This window comes from Candoia aspera, chromosome 1 (genome assembly GCF_035149785.1).
Source record: "Candoia aspera isolate rCanAsp1 chromosome 1, rCanAsp1.hap2, whole genome shotgun sequence".
NCBI lineage: Eukaryota > Metazoa > Chordata > Lepidosauria > Squamata > Boidae > Candoia > Candoia aspera.
Window position 1 is genome coordinate 46,334,226 of NC_086153.1, and position 24,570 is coordinate 46,358,795.

A 24,570-nucleotide genomic window follows, 5' to 3' on the forward strand; every position below is an offset into this window, starting at 1 on the left:
AAACAAATATAGTGTAATGTTTACAGTATCTATATTGGGGTATCCCGCCACAGGCCACATTATGCATTTTCACTACAGAGGAAATAGGCAAAGCTGAAAAGGTCATATATGTTTTTACCATAAGAACATGTTCAGACTATCCATAAAGCTGCAGTGGAAGTCATGTTCACAAGTTGGCAGTATAATAAATGAAATTCTGCCATTTCAAGTTGTTTGGTGCTAGATGATTTTGCATAAATTCAGCCTCCAAAGGGGTCTAGTGATTCCACAGCTTTAATTTCCTCTCCATTTCAGCTGCTATTTCAAGTTCTTCAAAAAGACCATAACTTCATGTGCAGTTGTACATGAGTACAGTTTTTTTTTAATATTAAGATGATGAGGTTATTTACAGAGACAGAATTCTATAGATGCTAAGTGCAAAAAAAAACTGCTTTGGAAAAAAAAGATAATGTTTTGCAGATCTCTTCTCCGTTGGATAAAACCAAGGAGAAACTGGGGAATTTGATCCAAAACAAGTTCTAAAATCACTTCCACCATAAAAAAACTTATTATCATGGAAGAAACATCACATGTCCCAGACATGCAGGAAAGCCATACAGCACAGACCTGGGAAAAAAGACTAATGCGGACAAGATACCATTTATGTGAATGGTGCTAGTTTAGTCTGAAAGCCAAGGATAGAATTTCTTCCCATGGAAAAAAATATCTCTGCATATAATAAATTAATATCTCAAACAAAACAGCCTAAGGCTTGACTTCTCCTTGCATATTTCTTCCATTTTTTCCCCACAACAACCCTCTGAGGCAGATTGGGCTGAGGGGCAGTGACTGATCCTAAGTGACCCACTGAGCTGAGGGTGGACTAGAACTTGCCATCTCCCTCCTCCCAGTCCACCTCCTGAGCCATTAGAACACACTGGCCCTCAGTTGTTCTTCTGATGGCATGGTGCAGGAAAAGGCATATTATTTCATTCCACTGTTTTTTCAGATTAGCTTTCATTCCTGTAAACAAGAAGTTATTCATAAATAAATTTCCAGGGCAACACGATTTTGAAGGAAGGGTGTATAGGGTAGGCATGCTTAGTGTGGCCATGCAGTCATGCTTCAGGAAAACCATGAAATGAGAAAAGTTGTGACTAACGTTAAATTCTAGTCATTTCAATGGATCTACTTTATGAATGATCAATTTGAACCTTATTTTCATGAAAACTATTGCAAGTTTTCTCCACTGAGAACATGTTGCTTTTTTAAAAACTTCCAACATAAAAACAGCCAAGACTCTTTACTGTTGGAGTGGCAAAAAAATATATATTATCACATACAAAGCTGAAGGTAGCTACCCCATCAAATCAGGTCAATAATTTAAATACAGTGGCTGGCATTCTGAACAGAGTTGACCCACACTACAAGATTTTGCTGAAGACACTACATATAAAGATGTTTCCAGTGGTACAACTCTTTTCAGCAGGATCATATTCCTGCCCTTCTGATGATCAACAGCAAAGCAGGATACAAAGAAATAGACCCCGGCAGTTTTCCTGCATTCCTTGATTCTAAAAGTAGCCTATCAATGCAAAAGAAAGGATTAAGATTTTGTAGGGTTTCAAAAATTTGCAAAACTTGTTTATCAGAGACTAGAATAGGAGATAAGAAGAAGGAATGTTCATCAAGGGAAATCACATTTCTGTCATACCACTTTCAGGTCTCTTAAAACTGGTCTTCAATCGCAACCACAAACTGCAGAAATTCAGGTCATAAAAGACCACTGCTGAAATACAACTGTTAAAAAGATTTTTAACAGAGCCAAACAGATAAACAGCCAGAGCTATGTGTATTCTGTGGTAAACAAATGGAATCTCTTCACTGAGGCTCTTCTCTGCCCCAAAAATCAGATTCTGAATAACATTAGATTAGGCCACTGATTCTATACAGTTGGCATTGTTTTGCTAGTTAGAGAGCTAAGACATGCCAACAAAACATTGGATTGAAGATGAACTTAGGAAGCTGGAAAAAAATCCTCTAGAAAGAGGCCAACAATTATATTTTTTCTGGCTTGGATTAAGATCCACACCCAGTATAAATTTCTGGCTTGTTGATGCACAAATCTGCCTCATCTCCAGGCCTCTTTGCTTTAAATCATATTTATCAAGCTCTACGATAGATCAGGAACTCTTGATGATGTTTGGGGAACCAGGGCAGCTGAAATAAACCAAGCTATTTCTGACATTTTAAGAAACAACCTTGTTCTAAGCTAGTTTGGAGCTGAAAGCTCCAAAATGTTAGGTCTAAGCCAGGAATGCTGCATTTAGAAGTCACGCTCCAGCACCCACACCTCATAATGCTGAGTATAATGGAGATTATCCACTAGCAAGGATGGTTAAAAAAAAAAATCTGCCATAGAATTCTAAAGGGAACAGTTTGAAAAATCTGCCCAAAGTCAGCACTGAATGCAGTGCACTACCATCCATCTTGCTCTGGTCAAAAATCCACAAAGGAAAAAAAAACCTGTAAGAAATACCTCTGAAAAATAATGGGTAAGTTGTGTACAAAAAGAGGATGTTACAAATTTAAATCAGCTGACATTGAGGAAATTTATGCAACAAAGCACTTCAGAGAAATTATGCTAAAAGAGATTACAATGAATTTACATATAAAAAGTATATAAACTAGAAGTTACAGAGGAGGAGAGGAGAGAGAAAAGTTCTGTACAAAACCTTTGTATATTAAGGAAAATTATAAACAACATTAGTAAGAATATTCTTAATGGATCTTTCTAAAAAGAAAATATCCATCAACCTCCCTGCCCCTTTCCTTACTCCCAGTAGATTGAAATATTATACTATTAATATGGACAATAAAACAGAGTACATTTATACTAATCTACAGTTCTGAGCCCTGGAGGGTTACAGCCTTAGTTACTGACACACCATCAGCTAGCCTGCCTAGCCTGCTAGAAATATAATTGCTTAAACGTGTATAATATTTCTCTTAATTATATAGACACAGTAGAGCACAGTACTGAATGCTGGTTACATAACAGATAGAGTTGCCCTTTGAAACTGTCACAATCAGTAGGGCACTATTCAATTTTAATTTGTTACTGCATCCAGTGTAGGAGCCCATATATTCTGCCAAGGTGCAAGAAAAGCAGGTGTTTGCACCTGGATGAGTTAAGTAGATCATGGTACTGCTCTCCCCATCCCCACCCCGGGATATCTGAGTGTGTTTAAGGCAAGGAATGTCAATTGGGGAATAACTGCTCCAGCATAAAAAAAGTAGAATATGCAGGGAAAGGGTAAAACTGTTGTATGGGACTTCCTGGGATTAGTGCTTGGCATCATGCCTTCAGTCCCAAGAATATCATTTCAGACATCTTAAAAGATGCCATGCTATCTGCCATTGAATCCATTTTGTGGGCTAGCTGGTACAAGGGTTAAGGAGCTCATTGTTCGACATATGCAGAATCACAGACTCATGAATTAAGGTCTTTGGAGGTCTTCTAATCCAAACCCAGGGCTGAAGTCTTCATACCATCCCAGAAAAATGGCTGTCAAGTCCTTGCTTGGAAACCTGCATAGATGGAGCAGTCATGACTCCAAGAAGCCGGCTGTTCCATTGCTTAATAGCTCTCCTGGTATATTCCTGAGAACTTCTTCTTTCTTACTACTTCATTCCTTGTTGTATGATTTACTGACTACGGGCTTATGCTTTGAGGGTGCCTCTGAGTATTGTCTCCCTTCTATTACAGATTCAGTTTAAAACCCACCAGATGACCTGAGAAAGACATCTTCCAAATACATTCTTCCCCGTGATAGTACCCTCTCCTCTGCAAATTCTTCTCCAGAATAATTATCCTATGAAGTAGGGTGGGCTGAGAAAAGATGACTAAAACCGAATTTCCACAGTTAGGTATGTATTGGGACTCAGTTCCCCAGTCCTAGTCCAATGCACAAAATATAGAACCCTGTTGTTAAGCCCACAGGCCTTCCAAAAGCTGCCACTAAATTGTAATTTTTAATATGATGGAATAGGTAAATTCTTAAATACATGGGAAGTACTGGAATAAATTGCATTTACTTTTATTTCATTTTAAACTGCAGGTTCAATGGAAACTTTTATCCTGGCCCAATCTATTTTTTTCTGGCTCCACCTACTTTTCAGCATTTGTATCCAAACACACCATGCAAAAGCCGACAAGAAAAATTATAACTGTACATACCCCTGCCTTATCTACTGTACTACACTGGCTCTAACTCTAAATGGTACTGGGGTTAAAAATATGTATGTGTGGGGAAAAAACACCACATCGTGGCATCTACTGATAAAACCAAATGGTAGGAGAAGCAAGTCAATAAAAGGAAGTATTTCCACATAACTAATTTTTTTCTACTCTAAGATGTGTGACGGTCACCAATTTGGTTAGATTTAAATTTTGATTAGACAGATTCATAGAGCAGAAGGATATCAATGATTGCTAGCTGGGATGGCTACATCTCACCCCCACTAGAAGCCATATTCTTCTAGTTAATTACATCAATTGTGAGGAAATGTGATCAGAAGGATGTCTGTTTTTGTATGCCGGTACTGAGATTCTGGTTGACCACCCTGGAAAAGTAATATGGAACTAGATATATCTTTGGTGTGTTCCAACAGGCCACTTTTAATGTGATGATGATGATGACCATTTTGTTATGCTTCTGATCTGGCAATAACCCACATTCTCTTGGTCCTGCTTAATTTACAGTAGCTTTTCATGCTGACTGTGATGTGGAAGATTACTGTAGAGTACAAATGAATCCTTCTCTTAATACTCCTGGACTTTCTTACAGACTGACACTAAACAAGTTTCTGCTATAGGACTTTGCAACCAGAATCCTGTCTCAGAGTTGGCAACATCTATTGCTATAACCTGATAGGCTAGAAGGAGAAAAGCTGAAATTAAATAAAAGATAACAACAAAGGCAATGATACAATGCTGAGTCTTTATGTGGTTTTTGTCAGAGTTGTGCTGGGTTTTGAAAACTGACAAGCAAATCTAACAGGGCACCCAGATTGCCAGTACCAGTCAGTGCCACGTGTAAATTGTTTTGGAGTTCCTCACATAAGTACATCACAGCTGAGACTTTATGGAGATCTCTGCAGGGAAGCCAAGGACTAATTAAACTAAAAGGCTGATGTACACTCATTCTTCCTATCCCTTAGCAGTTTTTTTTTTTAATTTGTAGCCCTCATGCCAGCAAATGCCAGGAACCTCTGGAAGTATCTCCTGGGTTCTTCAATCAAAAGATCAGGAACTGTGGTTACACTACTGTGAAAGGCAACTTGCCTGTGAGGATAAGCCTTCTGTTAAAATAAACAGCCATGGAAATTATCAACTCTGTTATCAGTTCATGGAGAGAATTAAAGAGGCACAACAGACCTGGATTCTCTGGTTCTTTTTCTTAGCAAAAGGTGAGATCAGGATTTTAGGAGGAGTGGAATCAACTTTTTTTCCCCTCATGGGAAATTCCAAATAGAAATTGATTTTCTGAAGTTGTTGTTAGCTATCAGGGATCAAGGTAAATCCAGACAATCTAACAGTCTGTATTATGGGCAATATCCCAGTCCATTTTTATCTAGGTTTTTTTTTAAAGGGCAATTTAAAAAAGATCCTCATCTATTTTCATTTATAACTTTTTTGAACATAGCATAATTTTCCTAATGTATAGTTATCTGTAAATTCCACAAGGTATCCTTGATTTACATGAATTGTCCTAATGTCATTTGCTACAGACATTTTTCTGACGTAAGCATTTAAAAAAATACACATACACATATAAGCTCTTTTCCTTTTTTTACACAATGCAGCACAACTTTCAAAAATATATGCATTCTTTTCCAAATCCATCCTTCATTAAAAAAAAAAAAAAAAGCAGCTTTTTGTGCAGATTTTTAACTGGAGGAAGATAAGAGACTGGAGTCTATACCACCACAGGACCCTCTGGCAAAACTGCTTCTATAGAAATCCATGACAAGTTTCTTTGATATCTCTACTAGCCAAGGGGGGGAAGCAGGGAGGAGCAGAATAACAACAGCATAATGAGATTATGTATGAATATTAGAGAATTAGTATGAAGAACAGATGATTAAGCCACTACCTTGGTGGAAAGAAGTCAAATGTTTGCTTTATAGATCTTTTTCCCAAAGAAAAAGCTGTTGGGAAATCTTTTTTGGAACTTCCAAGTTCCAGGTACGATGGGTCTTGGCACATGCCTTACAAATGTTACTCCATTTTCCAGTTTATCACTGGGTATGAAGAGGGTTCCCTAGGTAAAATGTATTGACCTCGAAGTGAAAAGTAAGACAGATCTAGGTAGCATTTTAACAGTCATTCCAATATAACCTGGCTGTTTTCTGTGGCCTTGATAGGACAGAAGTGCACATGTCACTGGAAAGCTATTCATGACAAAAGGGCAAGGAAATACGTACGGAGCCATTCCTACAACGGTGGCAAAACACATTTCAAGGTATTTTGTTGAATAGGAAGCCAGAAAGTTAACTTACTATTTTTCTTGTACATCAAGATTTCAAAGGAGTTCACCTCATAGTTCTCAAATGTTTGCCGAACTTTATCAATTGTGTCTTTATCTGTCAGCTCTCCGTACATGAAACTGCAAGGAAATGAACAAAACAAGACAGGTGAGAACCACAAGCAAGCCCTCATGGTGCAACAGACTTAAATTTGCTTAAGCGTTCTTAGAGTAATCTTACTGAACTCACTTTCCCAGAGAATAGGGTTCACTTGTTTGTCTTATATGCCACTCCAATCAGAAGTTGGCACTGTGGCTTGCAAACCTTGCTCAGTAATAAAATTTAAAAAATAATAATAATGTAAGAACCATAACAACAACTGTTTGTTGTAAGTGAGGATATCAAGTGATATTTGTCTGCTACAAAACATCATCCTGCTGGTGGGACCAATCCCCCTTTCCTCCTGTAACTCCCCCAATCTGTTCCAGAGGTTGGAGGACATTTCAGAGGAGATGTGAATGGTGTAGAGCAGTGTTTCTCAACCTTGGCAACTTTAAGATGTGTGAACTTCAACTCCCAAATTTCTGGCTGGGGAATTCTGGGGGTTTTAGTCCACACATCTTAAAGTTGCCAAGGTTGAGAAACATTGCTGTAGAGGGAAGGGCAGCATGATGAAATTCCATTCTGTGAGCAGAAGTCTGCTTGGGTGTCTTTAGATGCAGCTGAATTGGAAGAAGAGACTTCTCTTTGAAACCCACCATCCTATGAGAATTTCACAATAAATATTGGCTCTTACTGCTTCTTTTTGCTGTGCCATTTCTCCGCGTGCGTATTCGCAGTTGCACATGCACTCCTTAGAAGCCATTTCTTCTCAGGGAACTAAGGAATTGCATTATCAAGACAAGAGGCTATGGAATGCTCAGATAGAGGATTGCTGGCAGTTCCCAAAAGTGTAATCCCCAGGATTCTTGGCAACAAGTAATGGCAATTAACATGCTATAAAACTACATTAAGTTTATAGCAAGAGAAAGGACAAAAACCTGATTGGTGCAAAATGGGAGATTCAATGGTTGTTTAGCTCAGTAGTGCTAAATTACCCATTGTGGTGAAGGGTGGGACAGAATCAAAGAGATGAGGAGTCAGCTAGGGCAGAGAGTTTAGCCCAGCAATTTCATACTGTGTTTTATTTAGACACAGGGAATTGACTTTGCACTGTCTCTTCAAGTATAGCAAATATCCCACTTCCTCTCTTCCCAGAAAACTTGTTTTAGAGCTCTGACAGTGGCAGCACCTAGATAACCTTAGCTGACCCCAGAAAGTGAAAGCAGGATGGGTACGGTTTCCGTCCCCCTCCCCTCCCCCTTTGGTGAGAAACCACCTAGAAGTCCCATAGCTGTGGACCTGTCTGGGTAGTTGAAAAAGTACCTTGGAAGAAAGCAAGAGCAAACCAGTTCCAGGCTGCTGCCAAGAAAGCAACATGAATGTGTCCATGAAGACACTGAGAAGCAAACGGGAGGAAACTTAATTTTTTTATATTAACAAACCCGTTGTGGAATCTGAATCTAGTTGGTAAAGGGCTAGACTGAACAATGGAGCTGTGCAGCAAACTGAAGGGAAGAGGGCACGTGGGCATGCATGCATGTGGCATTGCTGGGGCTATTTCTTACAAAATATAAGAATGTAAAACCAAAACTGCATAAGCAGTTCCTCAATGTTTTTTAAGGTAGGAATTAATTGCAGGTGTACAATTTGATACTTGGAGGCCACATTCGTTCTCACAGTACAGAAAGAAAGAAGAGCGTATGACAATTCTGTTCAGAGCCCTGGGTCAGAGGTTTGTCTGAATAACCTCAACATGTATACAGTAAGAACCTTATGACATATATTAGCCATGAAGGCTGGGAACGTAGGGTGTTGTGATTTAAAGTATGATGGGCACTAGGCTGTTGAAGGTTGGGTTATGAGCATGACTTACTAGTGGGAAATCAGGAAGCATTGTAGATTGTATCTTAAGAACATTTGGATCCAAATCCTAGCTCAGCCCTGTAGCTCACTACAAAACTCTGGCTGAGCAATGAAATCTTACCCTAATTTGCTTGAGAGCCAGTTTGGTGAGTGGTTAAGGCACCAAGCTAGAACTGGGAGACCGTGAGTTCTAGTCCTGCCTTAGGCATGAACCCAGCTGGGTGGCCTTGGGCCAGTCCCTCTCTCTCAGCCCTAGGAAGCAAGCAATGGCAAACCACTTCTGAAAAACCTTGCCAAGAAAACTGCAGGGACTTGTCCAGGCAGTCACCAGGAGTCAAAACTCACTTGAATGCACATACACAATTTGCATTATTATTATTATTATTATTATTATTATTATTATTATTATTATGAAAATTTATACACCGCCCATCTTACTATAAAAGCGACTCTGGGCTTTAGATCGGAACATCTTATATGTAAGCTTCTTGGAAGATGGGAAGGATCCAGAACGCCTCTCCCTCCCTGATCTTGACAGTGCCCATTCTGCAGTTTAAACTCCAAGGGACTCATTTTGTTTGAGCACGAACACAGGAACATTACCAGTTACTTTACAGAAATATTTAACAGAAGCCTGCACTGAAATACCTGCAGGTGCTGCTCTTTTGCATAACTTCTGCTCGGTGGTATCCTGAGAGCTTGCAGAATCCATCGTTGCTGTATACAATAGGCCAATCCACTATCTGGGCATTACCCAGGACAAAATTTGTATCTGTTTGAAACAATACTTCTATTAGACAAAGAAGCTCTGTGGCAAATTTATTACACAATAGACTCTTCCCTGTCCCCTTCTCTAGGTCAAACATTACGTGGCAGAAAAGAGATAGAGAAACCTATCGGGTAACCTTACCCTTCTCCGTACATACGTATATGCCCACCTTGGAGATAAGACAACTCTCTGCCCTAACAGACTCCCCTTCATTCCAGCAACTAATGGCCAAATTAGATATGACATTAACTGCCTGAACACAATTACCACGTATGTTTCCTTTTTTAAAGAGCATTAGAGTAACTGCAAAGAGTAGAAAAAGACAGAGATTGATTAACACTTTTCATTCCTGTCATCGTCCTGATCAAATTGCTATTTGCATCTGCAGTTCAGAGGCTGTTTCATTTTGTCCTTGTTGCAAACTGAACTGATAATGAATTAATATTTTGACATTGCCACTGTAGTTTCACTTGTCTTGAATATCTCTGCTGTGGATATTATTGGCATCTAGCTCTCACCACCTTATGGTGCTGTGCAGGCATGTGCAATGAGAAAACCTGCCACTGAGTAAAAAATATACATGGTGAATCTCCTGATATGGGCCAAAGGCCTACCAAAAACTTAGCAGCCCATCTGAAAGAACTAGTTGACTCAAACAGGGCATGCATCAAGAAACTGATTTGTCCAGCATAGCTTTTCCCCTAGCAATTTAGGGTGTTGATTTTACAGACTGTTCCAGGAGATCCTGGGTTACTGTGGAAACTATGAAGTGGTTCCTCAGTGGGAAGATTGGTAAATAATATTAAGAAGAATAAGAAGAATAAACAAAATAAACTCTAAAAGACAGCTGGCCACCAAAAATCAGTCTTCTCCTATAATCAACAACTTAGAGGAAGCATGGAATCAGAAATTCTTTTCATTTCTACAAACTGAAATGAGGACCCACATATACATAAAATATTTCAAGCCTACTGGCCAGTTGGAGACTCCCTCAATAGCTTCCACACTCTTGGCCTAATTTGTGGGCTTAATATTTCTGAAACATACCCATCCTCTTCTTGGTCTATCAACACAAATACTCATCGTTGGTTGCAGATGTATGTATATGTTATTTTAAATTAATGAAAGGAGGATGGGTAGCAAGTGCACTGATATTACAAGCATATATTTGCATGATGGCTGAATCTGTTTTTATAGGAAAAGGATGGCAATATTAGAAACAGGGAGGATACAGAAAACTAGGATCTATAAAAGCAACAGGAACTATGAGTTTACATATCATGATTTAATTCATCAGTGAAAATTTAATATAATTTTCAACAAAATAGCACGTTGTAAATCTGAAACAAGATAATTAACCAAGGTAATCACCACAGCATCTTTCAGTGAATAATAGGGTTAATAGGAAAATACGATTTGTTTAAAAAATACCTCTTACATTTCCTGCTCTTGTAATATTTATCTGCAAGTCTCATCTAAACAGCAGTAATGGAGCTGATATTCTTAAATCACCTATTGACCTTAGAAAATAAATTTTCAATTTCTTTCCCTAAACTCAGACCATCGTATTCCAAGCTAACTTTGTCAACTACTGTATATCTGACATTGAACTAGCAGATTGGCTGTTTTTGAATCAAGGTTCTTACTCTTCCAACTTTGGCATGAATTTATATTGCACAGAGTCAAGAGAGTAATGCCTTTAGGGCTGGGACTTAGGCTCAAAGTCTAGGGCCCTAAATGACCATTCAGAGAGTAGCAAATTACAATGGCTGTGGCAGGGGCACAGTGTCAGCACCTGGGTTGGCTTGGATATGCAGGTATTCATGAAGTGTGTGACCATCTAACATCAGTCACTTAAGTCTACAGTCCCAGCTGCACCACTGAACCTAATTACAGTACAATTCTATTTCAGTGTTTGACTGTCCATGTGTTTGCCTCAAAATATTTGCAAGTGCTGCCAGAAAGTTTTATCCAACTGATGGCAAGAATGTTTTATCTTCTATAATAAAGCCATAATCACTATAAAAAGCAACTGTCATCAGATTAAGCTGAGCATGTTGCCTAATAGCAGTCTGATTTGCCCTGTTCTACAGCTGGTGTGAAGAATCATGTGTTGGTGGCATGATCTTCTCAGGAAACAAAGGCAATAAAATCTACATCAGGCGTGACCAATATTCACCAGCAATGTTGGTCTGTAGGGATAATATCTTGTATTTCAAAGTCATTGACAGAATGTAGCACATGACGTCACATTTTCCATGGTCACATCTTGTTCTGTCACTGAACCATTATGTGCAACATAGCAGTAACAACGAATTATGACAGAAGTTATGCCCTTACACTATATCCTTTCATATACTGCATATGAAATGTTTCTTTATTCTTTATTTCTGAAATGTTTCTTTATTCACAGGATCAGGAAGGGGGAGGAAGCCCCTCTCAATGAAGTGTGTTCTTTTCTCCCCCTTTCCAAATATTTTAATAGCTTAAAAACCACTGGATTGCACAATTTCATTTTTTTTTCTTTTTTGGGTTTTGCTGATAGTGGGATATTGATCTGTGCCCAAGTCCAAATAAGTATTCTTATACTTTGCTGCAAGCTTAATTCTAACCAACATCAACAATTAAATGAAGATCAAATGGTCCTTAGATTAAAAAGAAACCAAAGTATAAAGACAATTATATTAATTTGTGGAAAAGGTGGAAAATTATTAACAGGCAAAATTAAAATTATTAAAAGGCAGGGCAACTGTTACTTCTGGACAGAAAAAAGTAAATAAAAGCTTTATATATTGGGATATTTTATTATATCAACACAACACTAGAAAAGGATATGAAACTCTTCCCAAAAATCAGGTCACCATTTCCCTCAAATAAGACTTGTAAAACCTGTTTTTGCTGTGGTTTGTTCATTGTACAATTTTAGGTGATACCTTTGATGTGAGAACATGCTTTCCAATATCAGAAGGCTGATGTTGCTTCCAGAAATTAATCAGTACAACTTTACCTTTCTGTTAAATATGTACTGAATATGCACAAATTACTTGGATAAACATAAACATACAGAACCATCTTGGCTCATGTAACAATTGATCGTGTTTCAGAAGTGGGCAGTGTATGCATTATGTATGCCAGGAGTTATATTTTAAATGTATGTGATATCGAGATCTTTGCAATGCAAGAGTTATTCCTAAAATTGGGATCGCATACAAATTGATAACTAAACAATTTTACTATTATAAGAATATAAGAAGCTGTATTATGCTACACCAGACTATGTAGTTCAGTATTGTTGACAGTATTACTGATTGACAACGGCTTTAAGGCATCAGGCAGAGTGAGGATGTCCACAATCTACTGAACCTAGGAACATTTATGTATCTCTACAGAAACCATGAATGTGTCCCTGGCTGATCAGTATTAGTTCAGCAGCTCTGGATGAGAGCTCCTGGCATTCCAGCTTCTTGCAAGAATGTCTCCTTGCCTGAAAGTTGCAAATGATCTAGGGGAATAGACCAAGAAGGAGCAAAGTGGTACCTTCAGGAAGTCTCATGATGGCATGAATCATGATGTTGGGGAATGGGTCATCTTTTCACATGCAAATGTTATGTTAAAAGTAAACAAAGTACAGCAATATCAGAGAAATGGTTGTCTAATGGATGCTGTATTTTCTAGTAGATACATATTGGTTCTATAAACATTCTCCTCCCAGATATAGTCTACATTTTTTTTTATTTTATAGACTACATTAAAAAAAATAGTTGCATTGATTTCCACTAAGAAATTCACTACATTGGGAATCTCTTTCAGTCATTTTCAGCCCTGATCCCAAATCAGGGGTGAAGAAAAAGCAGTCTTTAAATGCATCATACTAAAACTGCGTGGAAACTCTGCAAGGAATCTTTAGCCAAGATCAGTAGGACTACCATCCACTTAAATCTGCTAAGAAGCAGTTCTAAGACCAACAATGGTAGTTTCATTTAATGAACTAAGGGTAGGTAAAGGTAAAGGTTTCCCTTGACGTAAAGTCCAGTCGAATCCGACTCTAGGGGGCGGTGCTCATCTCAGTTTCCAAGCCATGGAGCCGGCGTTGTCATAGACACTTCCGGGTCATGTGGCCAGCATGACGACTCGGAACGCCGTTACCTTCCCGCCGAAGCAGTACCTATTGATCTACTCACATTTGCATGTTTTCGAACTGCTAGGTGAGCAGGAGCTGGGACGAGCAACGGGAGCTCACCCCGCCGCGCGGTTTCGAACCGCCGACCTTCCGATCGGCAGCTCAAGCAATTTATAGCCTTCAGCCAAATCCCAAATGCCCTCTGCAAGAGATTGGCTCAGACCTCTGGCCAATGTCATGTTCCTCTCTCAAAGCCTACTAGGTGGAAAACAAGACAAGAAGAGAAAGAAAAATCAGGATGAGAAAAAGGTAAGTGGATAGCAAAGCAAGAAAGAAGAAGAGGAAACACTCATTTTGGCTTAAGACTTTACCCACTATCAACATGCAGTTTGAACAGATTTATCAGGGAGCTGTTTTTCAGCTGTCAGCTGATGTAGCAATTGGGTTCCATGTAGATAAAACATTTGAAATGGCTTATTAAACAGATGGGCAGGGCTTCCAAGTTAAAAGAGCTGAGACTCAAAATTGTAATCTTTCCCAGGAGTGGCTTAACATGTTTATAGTGACAAAAATGTAAGCATGTCATTTTCGTACAGTTCTACATTGCTATTCCTCCATTTCTCTTTTTGAAAAATAAAAATGCTACTCATATGGAGTCAGATGAGACATTTATTGCTATCATTAGCAGTTTTACTAAGAGAAAAACACAAATAAGGAAAATTGGAACATTCACATTTATAAACGTCCCTCTCCCCAAAACCAAGAATACCCTTCTTTCCATGAAAAGCTTTTCTCATGCAAAAAGCGTGCAAGATTCAATCAAACACAACTTTAGTGATGCATATCCACTGGTCAAATTCATTTACAACTGTTAGAAGTAACTTTATATTCCCTTTGGTGTGAAATATGATGACAATATAACAGCAGGACATTTTAACTACACTGTTCCTCACAACCTGCATTGTTATATCTCTTGGCTTTTGCTTAGTTCGTTGCAGCATTTTCCACTAACAATGAAGTATGTTAAGTTTCACTATAATTAATTCCTCAAATTATTTCCTCCTCATTGTCTTCATGCAATCCAAATCCTATAATGATTAAACTCCTATTAACTCTCTATACAGTTCTACTAAGACAGGTAAAAAGAACTGGAATAGTGAAAAAGCAATACTACAGGTAATCCTTGAGTTACAACAGTAATTGGGACCAGAATTTCCATCACTAAGCAATGCGATCATAAAGCATGTCACGTGATTGCATCACTTAGCAATGGCAATCTCAGCAGTCCCTGTCGCCCTCATTAACCGAATCTTATTGGTCAATTGGCAAGTCCAGCCAATCCAGCCCGATCCAAGCTATTCCCAGCTTGGTCTCTCCCAGCTGCAAGCCTCGGTAAGGTAAAAGACCGTTTCCTCTGCCTCCTCTTCAACTCCCCCTCACCTGTCTATCTCACCCCATCTCTGTTTTGGCCACCTTGCACTCCACCACCTCTGACAGCCCTGCACTCTGCTTGCCCTGCTGGCCCTGCCACCCCCAGCTGACCTTTGCTGTCTTCTTCCTCTTGCTGCTGATGAGGTATGCCTAGCCTTCATGGGGCAGCAGATGGCCACACCAGGCCTTCTTTCAAAGGCCGCATGCAGCCTTGTCCAAATCATGTGCAGTCTTCTCACAAGGCTTTGAAGCCTTCCAATGCCTCGTGAGAAAGCCGCATGCAATTTGGCAAGGCCGCACGTAGCCTCGGGAAGAAGGCCTGGCGCAGCCAGCAATCGCCTCCAAAAGGGCCAGGGCAGATGTGCCTCAGCAGCAGTGGGAGGAAGAAAACAGTGAAGGTCAGCTGGGGGTGGCAGGGCTGAGAGCAGAGATGGGGGAGATAGGCAGGTGGGGGGAGTTGAAGCACCCCTGTGATCATAAGTGTGGGCAGGCTGCCAAGCACCTGAATTTTGATCACATGACTGTGGGGGCACTGCAACGGCTGTAACTTCAGGGACCGGGCATAGCTACCATTTGTTCAGCATCACTGTAATTTCAAATGGTCGCTGAATGAATGGTCATTCAGCGAGGACTACCTGTAAAAAGAGCCAGTATAAGCTCAAACTGTACTCTCTCCTAATATTCACCAGTATGTCAACTTCATCTAGGTCGAAACATTCAAGCTGTGGGAAGGTCACAGGATCTCTATACAAAGTTTTTTGCAACCTCATTTCAAATGTGGAGATGGATAAGAGTTTTTCATTAATTGGACATCATTTGGCAAGGTCCTCATGGAACTAAAAGCACTCAAGGAGCTTCACTTAACTTAGGAAAATGGAAGTAAAGGGGGAAAATGATAGAAATGTATAAAATTATGCAAAATATGGAGAAAGTGATTACGAAGAAGTTGCTCTCCCTTTATTAGAGTATTACAATCCATGGTCAATGGGTGAGAGATAAGAGGAAGCTTTTCCCATAGTGTTCAGTTAAATTTGGAATTTAACACTACATGATATAGTGATATCTATATCTTTGACAGTCATAAAATGAGATTAGACAAATTCATCAAGGATTATTCTTCCAAGGCCAGAATTACCTCCATCTTTAGGAAACCCACTCCATGTGAAGTTATATATAAAAGAAAGCCTTGGCTTCTGCTGTGGACCACCAATGCCATGGACCACCAGTGCTAACCACCTAGGGTTATATTCTGGAGTGCTCTTCTACCTTAGGAACTGGGGTCACACCACTTCCCCAAGTAATCTCAGACTGTAGCCTTGGACACACTGAACACTTCCTTGAGATTGGCTTTGTATAGTAAAGGTGGGCAACTTGAAAATGGCACATGTCCTCCCCAAACCTCAGAAGTCACAAAGCAGATTTTCAGCAGCAAACTGCCAGGAAACAGCAGCACAACTTCCTATAATTTTTCAGCAGAAAAAAAGAGAAAAATGCCATCAAAATGCTCCAACTGTTCTCCCAAAATGACCCCCAGTAGTTCTGACCCTGCCTACTTCAGTGACATTACCACATTACTGCTTAGTCTACAGTAGCCCTCAGATACCTTTGGGTTTTTTTAGAAAATGTGGCCCCCAGTTGCCACAAATTGACCCATCAATGTTGTAAAGTAACATGGAAAATGGTGAGCAAACAGGTTTGCAGATATTCTCCCGTTATAAGTCTTACTTGCTGAGGGACCTCTTATAACCTACAAAACAATCAGGATTCCCTGAACTCCTTCCAAACCCACTATATTCAGAAAGATATTAGTTCAACCTAGCAAACCATTTCTTACGTTGTTCTAAAACTTACTAAAATAGCTAAAATAGTCCACTTAAAATCAACACTTTTTTTTTTACCCATGGCCTAATATAAGGCCTTTAAGAAAGCCAGCACAATTTTTATTTTGATGCCCTTAAGACTTTACTCCTGCCCACCTTCTCCATTACTGGTGCCATCCTTTCTTTGGGTTCTTTTCTCCTTATGTCAGCCTTGTGAGGTAGTCCAGACAAGAAACATACCCTAGCTCTAACTTTACATTAACAGAATCTTGCAAGTACATCTCTCTCCCCTCACCTTTACAGTCCAAGAAACTAGGGAGGGTCCCTTCTGAGACATTTGCCATGCCCCCATTCCTTCTGCGGGCTAAGCTGCCTCTTATCTGACCATTGTCTAGTCCGCGACTCTTCCTCCTGTCTCCCAAGGTCATTCCCACATACTCTTACACTTTGTTACTGAACAATTGGGTGCATTTTTTGGTTTGCACTAATGCAGGACAAATTAATTGTCTGCCGTCTCCTTAAATACAGGTCATTCTCCATGTTATTTCTTGCCTCCCTAACCCCTGCACTAGGTTTGAATTAGAAATGCTGCCAAAGAGCTGTACAAAACAGTATTAATAACCCTGATAAGTTACCAACATCTGCATGAAGCCTGACTGAAGGAATCAACAAATCCTACAAACTACAAGGCTTGCCCCTTTTCTCTTACGTATCACTGCCAGAAAGACAAGACAGGCTGAGTATTTGGAGAAACGACTTGAGATAGACCTCAAATAGGCAGGCAGTCACCGGCTCCCTGTGGCTATGTATCTGGGAGAAGCAGCAGCATCCTCTGTTTTCTTTGCTAAGCAGACAGTTTGATGGGAGAGAGATGATGACAAGGAGGATTGATTCCCTCCTCCTAGATAGCTTCTCAGGGAAAGCTGCAGTAGCAGACACCATTATGATATCCCCTTTCTCTCATTCTCTCTCTCTCTCACACACACACACACACACCTCTCTACCAAGAAAGGTGTTGGCAAATTGGCTGGCTGTTGGGCATGAAAAATGGAAGGAAACAAGGAGGAACGAAGCTGTTGAGTATTGCTTCTGAGGGCCCAAAATCTCCCTCAGGAAAGCAGGTATAATGAGATGTGAGAACCTCGGAAGACAGGAAGAAGAACCGCAGCCAGGTCAACAGTCTAACAAGAAGAATCTCAGCCCACAGAAGGAATGGGTGTGGAGAAAGCATCTCAGAAGGGACCCTCCCTAGTTCTCTGGAAAGTAAAGGCAAGGGAGGAGAGAAGTGCTTTCTGATTTGCAAGATTCTGTTACTGTAAGCTTACAATGAAAGTAGCATTAGTACTCATGCTTTTGGTTTCTGTCTGGACTACCTCGAAGGAGGGATAGCAGCATACAGGGATTTCAGTTTAAGAACTGATTTTCTGAACTAAGTAGGATGTGATAGACTGAGATTCAAGGTTGTACTGCATGCAGCCTAAGGAGAATGGAAGTTGTATTTTTAACATTCTGACTGGCTTTTTTAAATATAGCTTTCTGTATGACTCAGCTTGAACAATAACACACTTAATTTGCATTCACCAGTTTTCATGGGCTCATCCTACCATCCTAACTCTGGCTCTTGTACATTGCTATAACAAACACTTCTCCATGAGTCTCAAATATCTAACAAGAACTTTCCTGGGGTTATGAAGGGTTGGAAAGCGAAAGCGAAATAAGAAAAGGAAAGGGCCCTTATTCTACGAAGATCCTTTGCATTTGCCACAAAATAGAATTTTTTTTAAAAAAATCCCATGCTCTAGACACATGCACCTGCATTAAAATAACAGCAGCAACAGTATGTCACAGTATGTGTATATCTCTGATACAACTGGAGACAATCACTGTCAAATTAAGAGTCCTAGGATTCTTGGAGCTGCCAAACCTAGAAGGTACAGACTTTTATTTTTGCAGTTCTTTCCGTGTCTATAGCAATAGATCCTGGTTCTTCCCTTGCAAGCCCATTGTTAATAGTGAGATGGAGTCTGTTCCCAGGCAATCCTGAAAAACAGGTCAGGTCAACAAATGGATTTGCCACAAACACCACAACTCCTAACAGCACAGGTCAGGACCCAGAAATTAATCTGGGCCGGGGTGGACCACCATCATATCCTGAGAACTTTCAGAGTATGTTAGTAGGTCCTTGTGCCTACCAATTCCAAAGAACCACATTCTTGCCAGGCAGCTTCCACATCATGACAAAGCTTGGAGCAGAGCAAGCAGATTGGTCCCTATGTCACTGGTTCCATGGAACTACCTTTCACCGACTGGTTCCAATCATTTATTTACATATCCTGCTGCAATCCAAATTAATTCTCGACACTTAAACGATATATACCATTTTAAAACATCTATAGTAAAAAATAAAATTAAAAACAATTAAAATGAAACCAAACCCCAAAGATCTAATTAATCAGTAAGAAATATAAAAAAATAAAAGATATCCAAGTCTAAGTAGAACCCTCTGCAAAACAGCTGGAAAACAGCTCTGCCTCCCTCAGCTCTCTTTGTTGTTGTTGTTTATTCATTCAGTCGCTTCCGACTCTTCGTGACTTCATGGACCAGCCCACGCCAGAGCTTCCTGTCGGTCGTCAACACCCCCAGCTCCCCCAGGGACGAGTCCGTCACCTCTAGAATATCATCCATCCACCTTGCCCTTGGTCGGCCCCTCTTCCTTTTGCCCTCCACTCTTCCTAGCATCAGCATCTTCTCCAGGGTGTCCTGTCTTCTCATTGTGTGGCCAAAGTATTTCAGTTTTGCCTTTAATATCATTCCCTCAAGTGAGCAGTCTGGCTTTATTTCCTGGAGGATGGACTGGTTTGATCTTCTGGCAGTCTCAGCTCTCTTTACTTGCCAAAAGTGAGAACTAAGAGTACTTTCTCCCAAGATGTCCTAATAGGTTCCTCACTGGAGCAGGCAGTCCTGTAGGTACCCAGGTGTCAAGCCATAAAGGACTATATAGGTCAAACCAAGCACTTTCAACTGCACCTGGCAGCCAACTGGAAACCAGAACAAGGCCTGCAGCATTGCTTTCCCAGAATCTGGTGCCAGTTAGTACATGGGTCCCTACATTCTGGACTACCTCATTGTAACTTCTAAGTGGTCTTTAGTGACAGCCCCATGTAGAGCACATTGCAGTAGTCCAACTGGGTGGTAATGAGGGTGTCAGTTTGTACTTCCTACACACATGGCAGCTATTTCCTTCCCGTAGGCTGAAGCGAACACAGGGACCATGAGGCACAAGTGAATCAAAGGTGGGGAAGGAAAACACAATGTTAGATGGAGGATGGAGAAACAGTGGAGGCCTGAGGGGCTTAAAGGATTTTGCCTTCCTGCCTCTCTTTCCTTCTGTCAGTTCCATGTGGACCATAACTAATGCTTTAGTAACTGAGAGAAGCTGAGTACTAATGATAAATATCAAGTAGAGAACCCCCCTTGAAATCTTTTCCCTTTACAGTATTGGTTAACAAGATCTGACACAGAAAATTGGGAAAGAGGTAATTGAAGTGGAGTTAACCTAAAAGAATTATACCAAATTTAAAATAAATAAACAAAGGAATGAAAAGCCTTAGTTTTAAAATGTGTTATTTTGTGATTTGGCTGTTCCAAAGAAAACCCAGTTCAGAAAAGACAACGTACCATAAACACTTTGCATTACTTCTCAATCCTTTGCAATAAGGCTAAAAGAGAATGGGCTTAGCAAAGCAGCATGGAAACAGGTCCCTCTAGTGTTTGGTGTCAGGTGTCTGCACACTCAAGACACACATTAAGTCTTCTGTGTTACATTTTCTTACTGAATTTACAAAACACATATTACAGAATAAAACAGTAATTTGCAGCCTTCCAAAAAAAATTAAGATATGATATGCAATTTGCTTTTATTCTTTTTAAATACCGCAATTTAAATTTCCTTTTTAAAAAAGAGTTAACAATTGAAAAGTAGAGTACCATGGAGCAGTTGCCATGTATAAACTCTGATTTTTAGCACAGAATTAAGTAAGACCATTTCAGGATCCATATGGAAGAAATCCACAAGAGTCATCCAGATATTCTACAGTTAGGCAAAGATTTAAATTAGTGTTGTATATTTCCAAATAATGGACAAATGCTTATCAAAAAATGATCAGTGATTCTTCCTTAAGTTAAAAAAGTGTCTATTCCTTATACAGGTGTGAATAGCATACCAGTAAAAAAAAAAAAAAAATCTGAGCTTTTCCTACAAAAGTCCTGGTGTTGATTTTGCCAGGGAATAACACTCTGAAAAGCAATAGTGCTGTTATGGTTTACCGGATTCATTCATCTGAGTTCCTACCTACAACTTTTCCTGAAACAATGCAAACCAGCTGAAGCAGCAGATTTCATGGGGGCACCACTTTCCTGCCTCTTCTTTTATATATTAAAAACAGCAACAACAACAGTATACTATGGGTACAGAAATGCATTTTGCTAGACACACCAATCTCCTCAGATACAAATGGCCAAGCTCTTGCTGACAGCTGGCACCATCAAAAACTGTACAGTTGAGAGTATGGATTGTATCCATTTTCTGCAACCAGAAAACACAGTTTATTTTCTTTATAAGTGAAACTTTCAGCACTATCTTGTCAAAAATGACACTGAATCTCCAAGATCGTATACATTTGGGTGAGAGCCTGCAGTGGCTCTCTTTGAACATCCATTTTCATATCCGATGGCCAGTCTGAAGTAAGAAGGAACATAAAGCTTTTTTGGAGAGGAGAGAGAGGAAATAAGTACAAAGCGGTTGGGCTTTTTTGGGGGGGAAGGGGAACATTAAAGGCCCAAAACACTGGCTAGCGAAGCAAAAAGCTTCCAAGCAGCCATTTTTCTCTCAGGAAAGAGTTAACTCCCTCCATTCTAGCTGGGATCCTAATAATTATCAAGACAGCTATCTGCATTTTTTAAACATGCTTGTTGTTGTCAGGTCTAGTCTGGGCTTGAATGTGATCTGAATTCAATTTAACCCTGCCCTTGAATGAGGAAGGAGAAGAAAGGAAAGGGCTTTTAGTGTATCACTTGATTTATTTACTCCAAAATTTTATACAGAGTAACAGGTTCTGATTAGCCAACCACATCATTTAATGGCACATCAAAAAATAGTTAAAACTGATGTTTCACAGGCAGAAATACAAAACTGATTAAGGAAATTGCTTTCATTGTTGTTGGCAACTGAATGGTTATATTTAAGTCTAAGACTTGTTGTCCCCTGTCTACACAATTATGGGATTTTACTGTATTTAGCTATTTATTATAACAGCTAACCTGATATCTTCCAGATTTGTTGAAACTACAACTTCCAGAATTCTGTGGTCCCAAGTAATGTGGAAATCATTCAGAGGATGCAAGATTATCTAATGATTATTTGCAAAATAATGTCTTCTTCTAATTTCAGGAAACAGTTGCAAATTACATTGGATGGAGTTACACTACATGCTAAATCATGACCAAGGTTTTACTGACCATAGTGGCTGGATTCACACTAAGATTAATATGGCTTGTGTGAGCCAGACTAAAATATGTGAGCCACTGGGATCCTTAGCTTCTCTGAATGCTAAGAATCATGCTGGAACTTAGTTCATTCAGAACTGAGTTGAACCTCATTCAACAGGACTTCCAGACAAATAGCATAACAGCTTTAAACAGGATGATTAATGGAATTTAATACCAAGTATTTTATTGGAGCTAAGATGTAAGTCATTGACAACGACTTTAATGGAAAGAAGAATGGAAATGTTAGATGTAAAAGGCTGTTTTTTTTTTAAATTCAGACTGTAGTATAAATTGCTCAAGGTCACAAATAATCCATGTTTGGCTTTTTGCATAACACAATTAAGTTAATTGCATAAACAAAGCACTCCTCTTAGGGTTCTGCCATTTGACTGCATGCAAGATATGGAGCAGTCTAGATATATATACTAATAATAGGTTCTTTGTGGTGAGTAAAAGCTTATTAAAGCGTTTCTCTTGTTTTTGCTATCATTATGTGGTCTAAATTGGCATAGGCAATAAGTGAACTGCTTACTGATTCTTTTTCTTTTTGACTAGCCTTGTCCTGCAACTTCCCAATAAAAATTCAATTCCAATATCATCACACCAACACTTGAGAAGAACACAAACACAAAAAAAACCCTATTATAATTAGGATAACAACTGCAGACCTACAACTGTAAATATGAACTATGTTTACCTATATTGCAATCAACTGAGTAAGAATGGACTGTGATATTTAGGAATCCACTGCAAAATGTCACTTATAGATTGCTAATAAGCTAAACAGTTTCACTCTATGCTTTGGTGTGGAAAATGTGCTTTTTCCCAAACTCTTCGGCTAAACTAACAATATTAACCAATGATTTGTTTATCCATGTTTTTTTAAATAAGCCACAATTGGTAGATTTATACATTGCACTCAGCCATAAACCATTGTTTACAAAATGTAACAGCTAGGATCAAATACAGTATTTTACTCTATGTTGAGATCAAAAGAGGGCCTATCCACATACCAATTTACAAAGGGCTCTGGCTATGGAACCCAAGTCTAGCCACCTTGTAAATCCAGGAATAGATATTGAGGTCCATGATGAGCAGAGAAGGAAATGCTTTAGAGCAGTGTTTCTCAACCTTGGCAGCTTGAAGATGTGTGGACTGGCTGAGGAATTCTGGGAATTGAAGTCCACACATCTTCAAGTTGCCAAGGTTGAGAAACATTGCTTTAAAGGACTGCAATGATGCCAGATGGATATTAAATCTTGCTGAGATTTACTGAAGCCCTCCAAAACACACAATCATTGCTGTCATGGAAGACCCAAAGATACTTTTATGGAACATGAATACTGGTACATTAACAACAGTTCTTTGCAGGGATTGTATTCTAACCAGGTAATTCATATGACATGTGAAACTGTATTAACAAAATCACATTATTGCTCCATTTAATCCAAAGTAGGCCTTTAGCTGGGGAGGGGGGAACCAGGAGGGTCCTTGTCTACCTTAAACTTTTTTCTGACTCCCCTATATGTCAAATTCTCCTTTAAAAAAAAACAGGTAACTTCCCCCTATGGTTTTGTCCCCTCCACATGAGCTTTCAGGCTACCTATAGACCTGGTCCTTCAATTGTCAAAGGCCCTCTACCGGCATTTTGCCACTCCTGCCACCTGACTTGTAATCAGAAATACGGGAAATCTAATTCCACAGATCTGTATAGAAGAAAAGTTGGCTCCCCGGATGAGAAGGCATCTTGGCACAGTTGCACTAATGCTATGGCTTCCTTGGGCAGCATCTTGGGAGTATCAGTCCCATCTTGCAGCCAATACAATACAGTAATCAATACCACTTAAACAAACCTACATGCCTTCAAAACCTCTTTGAAATATTGAAGCAAATAGCCAATTAACTTACAGTTTAATCAACCAAGGGAAGCACTTATTTTAGGAGGCCCTTTTCAAGATAGTTTCATTTCTTTGTCTAAAAATGCCTCAGTGCATCAAAAGAAATGGAGAACTTCAGCAGAATAAACGATGCTCTTAATTCTCAGCCCACTGATTCAAATGTTCCCCACTCCGTAGAGTGTTCCACAGTGCAAGTGGTACCTTATAATGGCAGTGCAAATAACAGCAACCGTAACTTGAAGTATTCCACAAGGATGGATGCAGCTTACTCTCAGCAAAATAATGATATGACCAGTGCATTTACTTGGGATTTAGCCATTCAGGTTCTTTTTCTTTTTAAAATCAAGCTAATTTCCATACCTACCAGCTGGCTATCTTGTGGCCATTTATACAAGCTCTCACCTCTTTAGCTCTAGTTTTTATTCACCGGGAACAAACACATACATACCCTCCCCCATGCTGCCTTATTCTTCAAGCTGATTCACAGGCTTTTTAATATTAGTACAAGCA

At 39.5% G+C, this 24,570-nt stretch overlaps 1 protein-coding gene across 1 annotated transcript in view; it reads right to left on the reverse strand.

Annotated features, from left to right (window-relative positions):
• KCNH1 (potassium voltage-gated channel subfamily H member 1) overlaps window positions 1-24,570 on the reverse strand; it is a 239,199-nt gene that overhangs the window by 209,970 nt on the left and 4,659 nt on the right. Inside the window, exons 2-3 of the mRNA XM_063290081.1 lie at window positions 9,124-9,247; window positions 6,544-6,650 (exon numbers count right to left, since the gene is read on the reverse strand). Of these exons, the coding sequence (XP_063146151.1) occupies window positions 6,544-6,650; window positions 9,124-9,247 (231 nt within the window). The remainder of the gene's footprint in view (window positions 1-6,543; window positions 6,651-9,123; window positions 9,248-24,570) is intronic.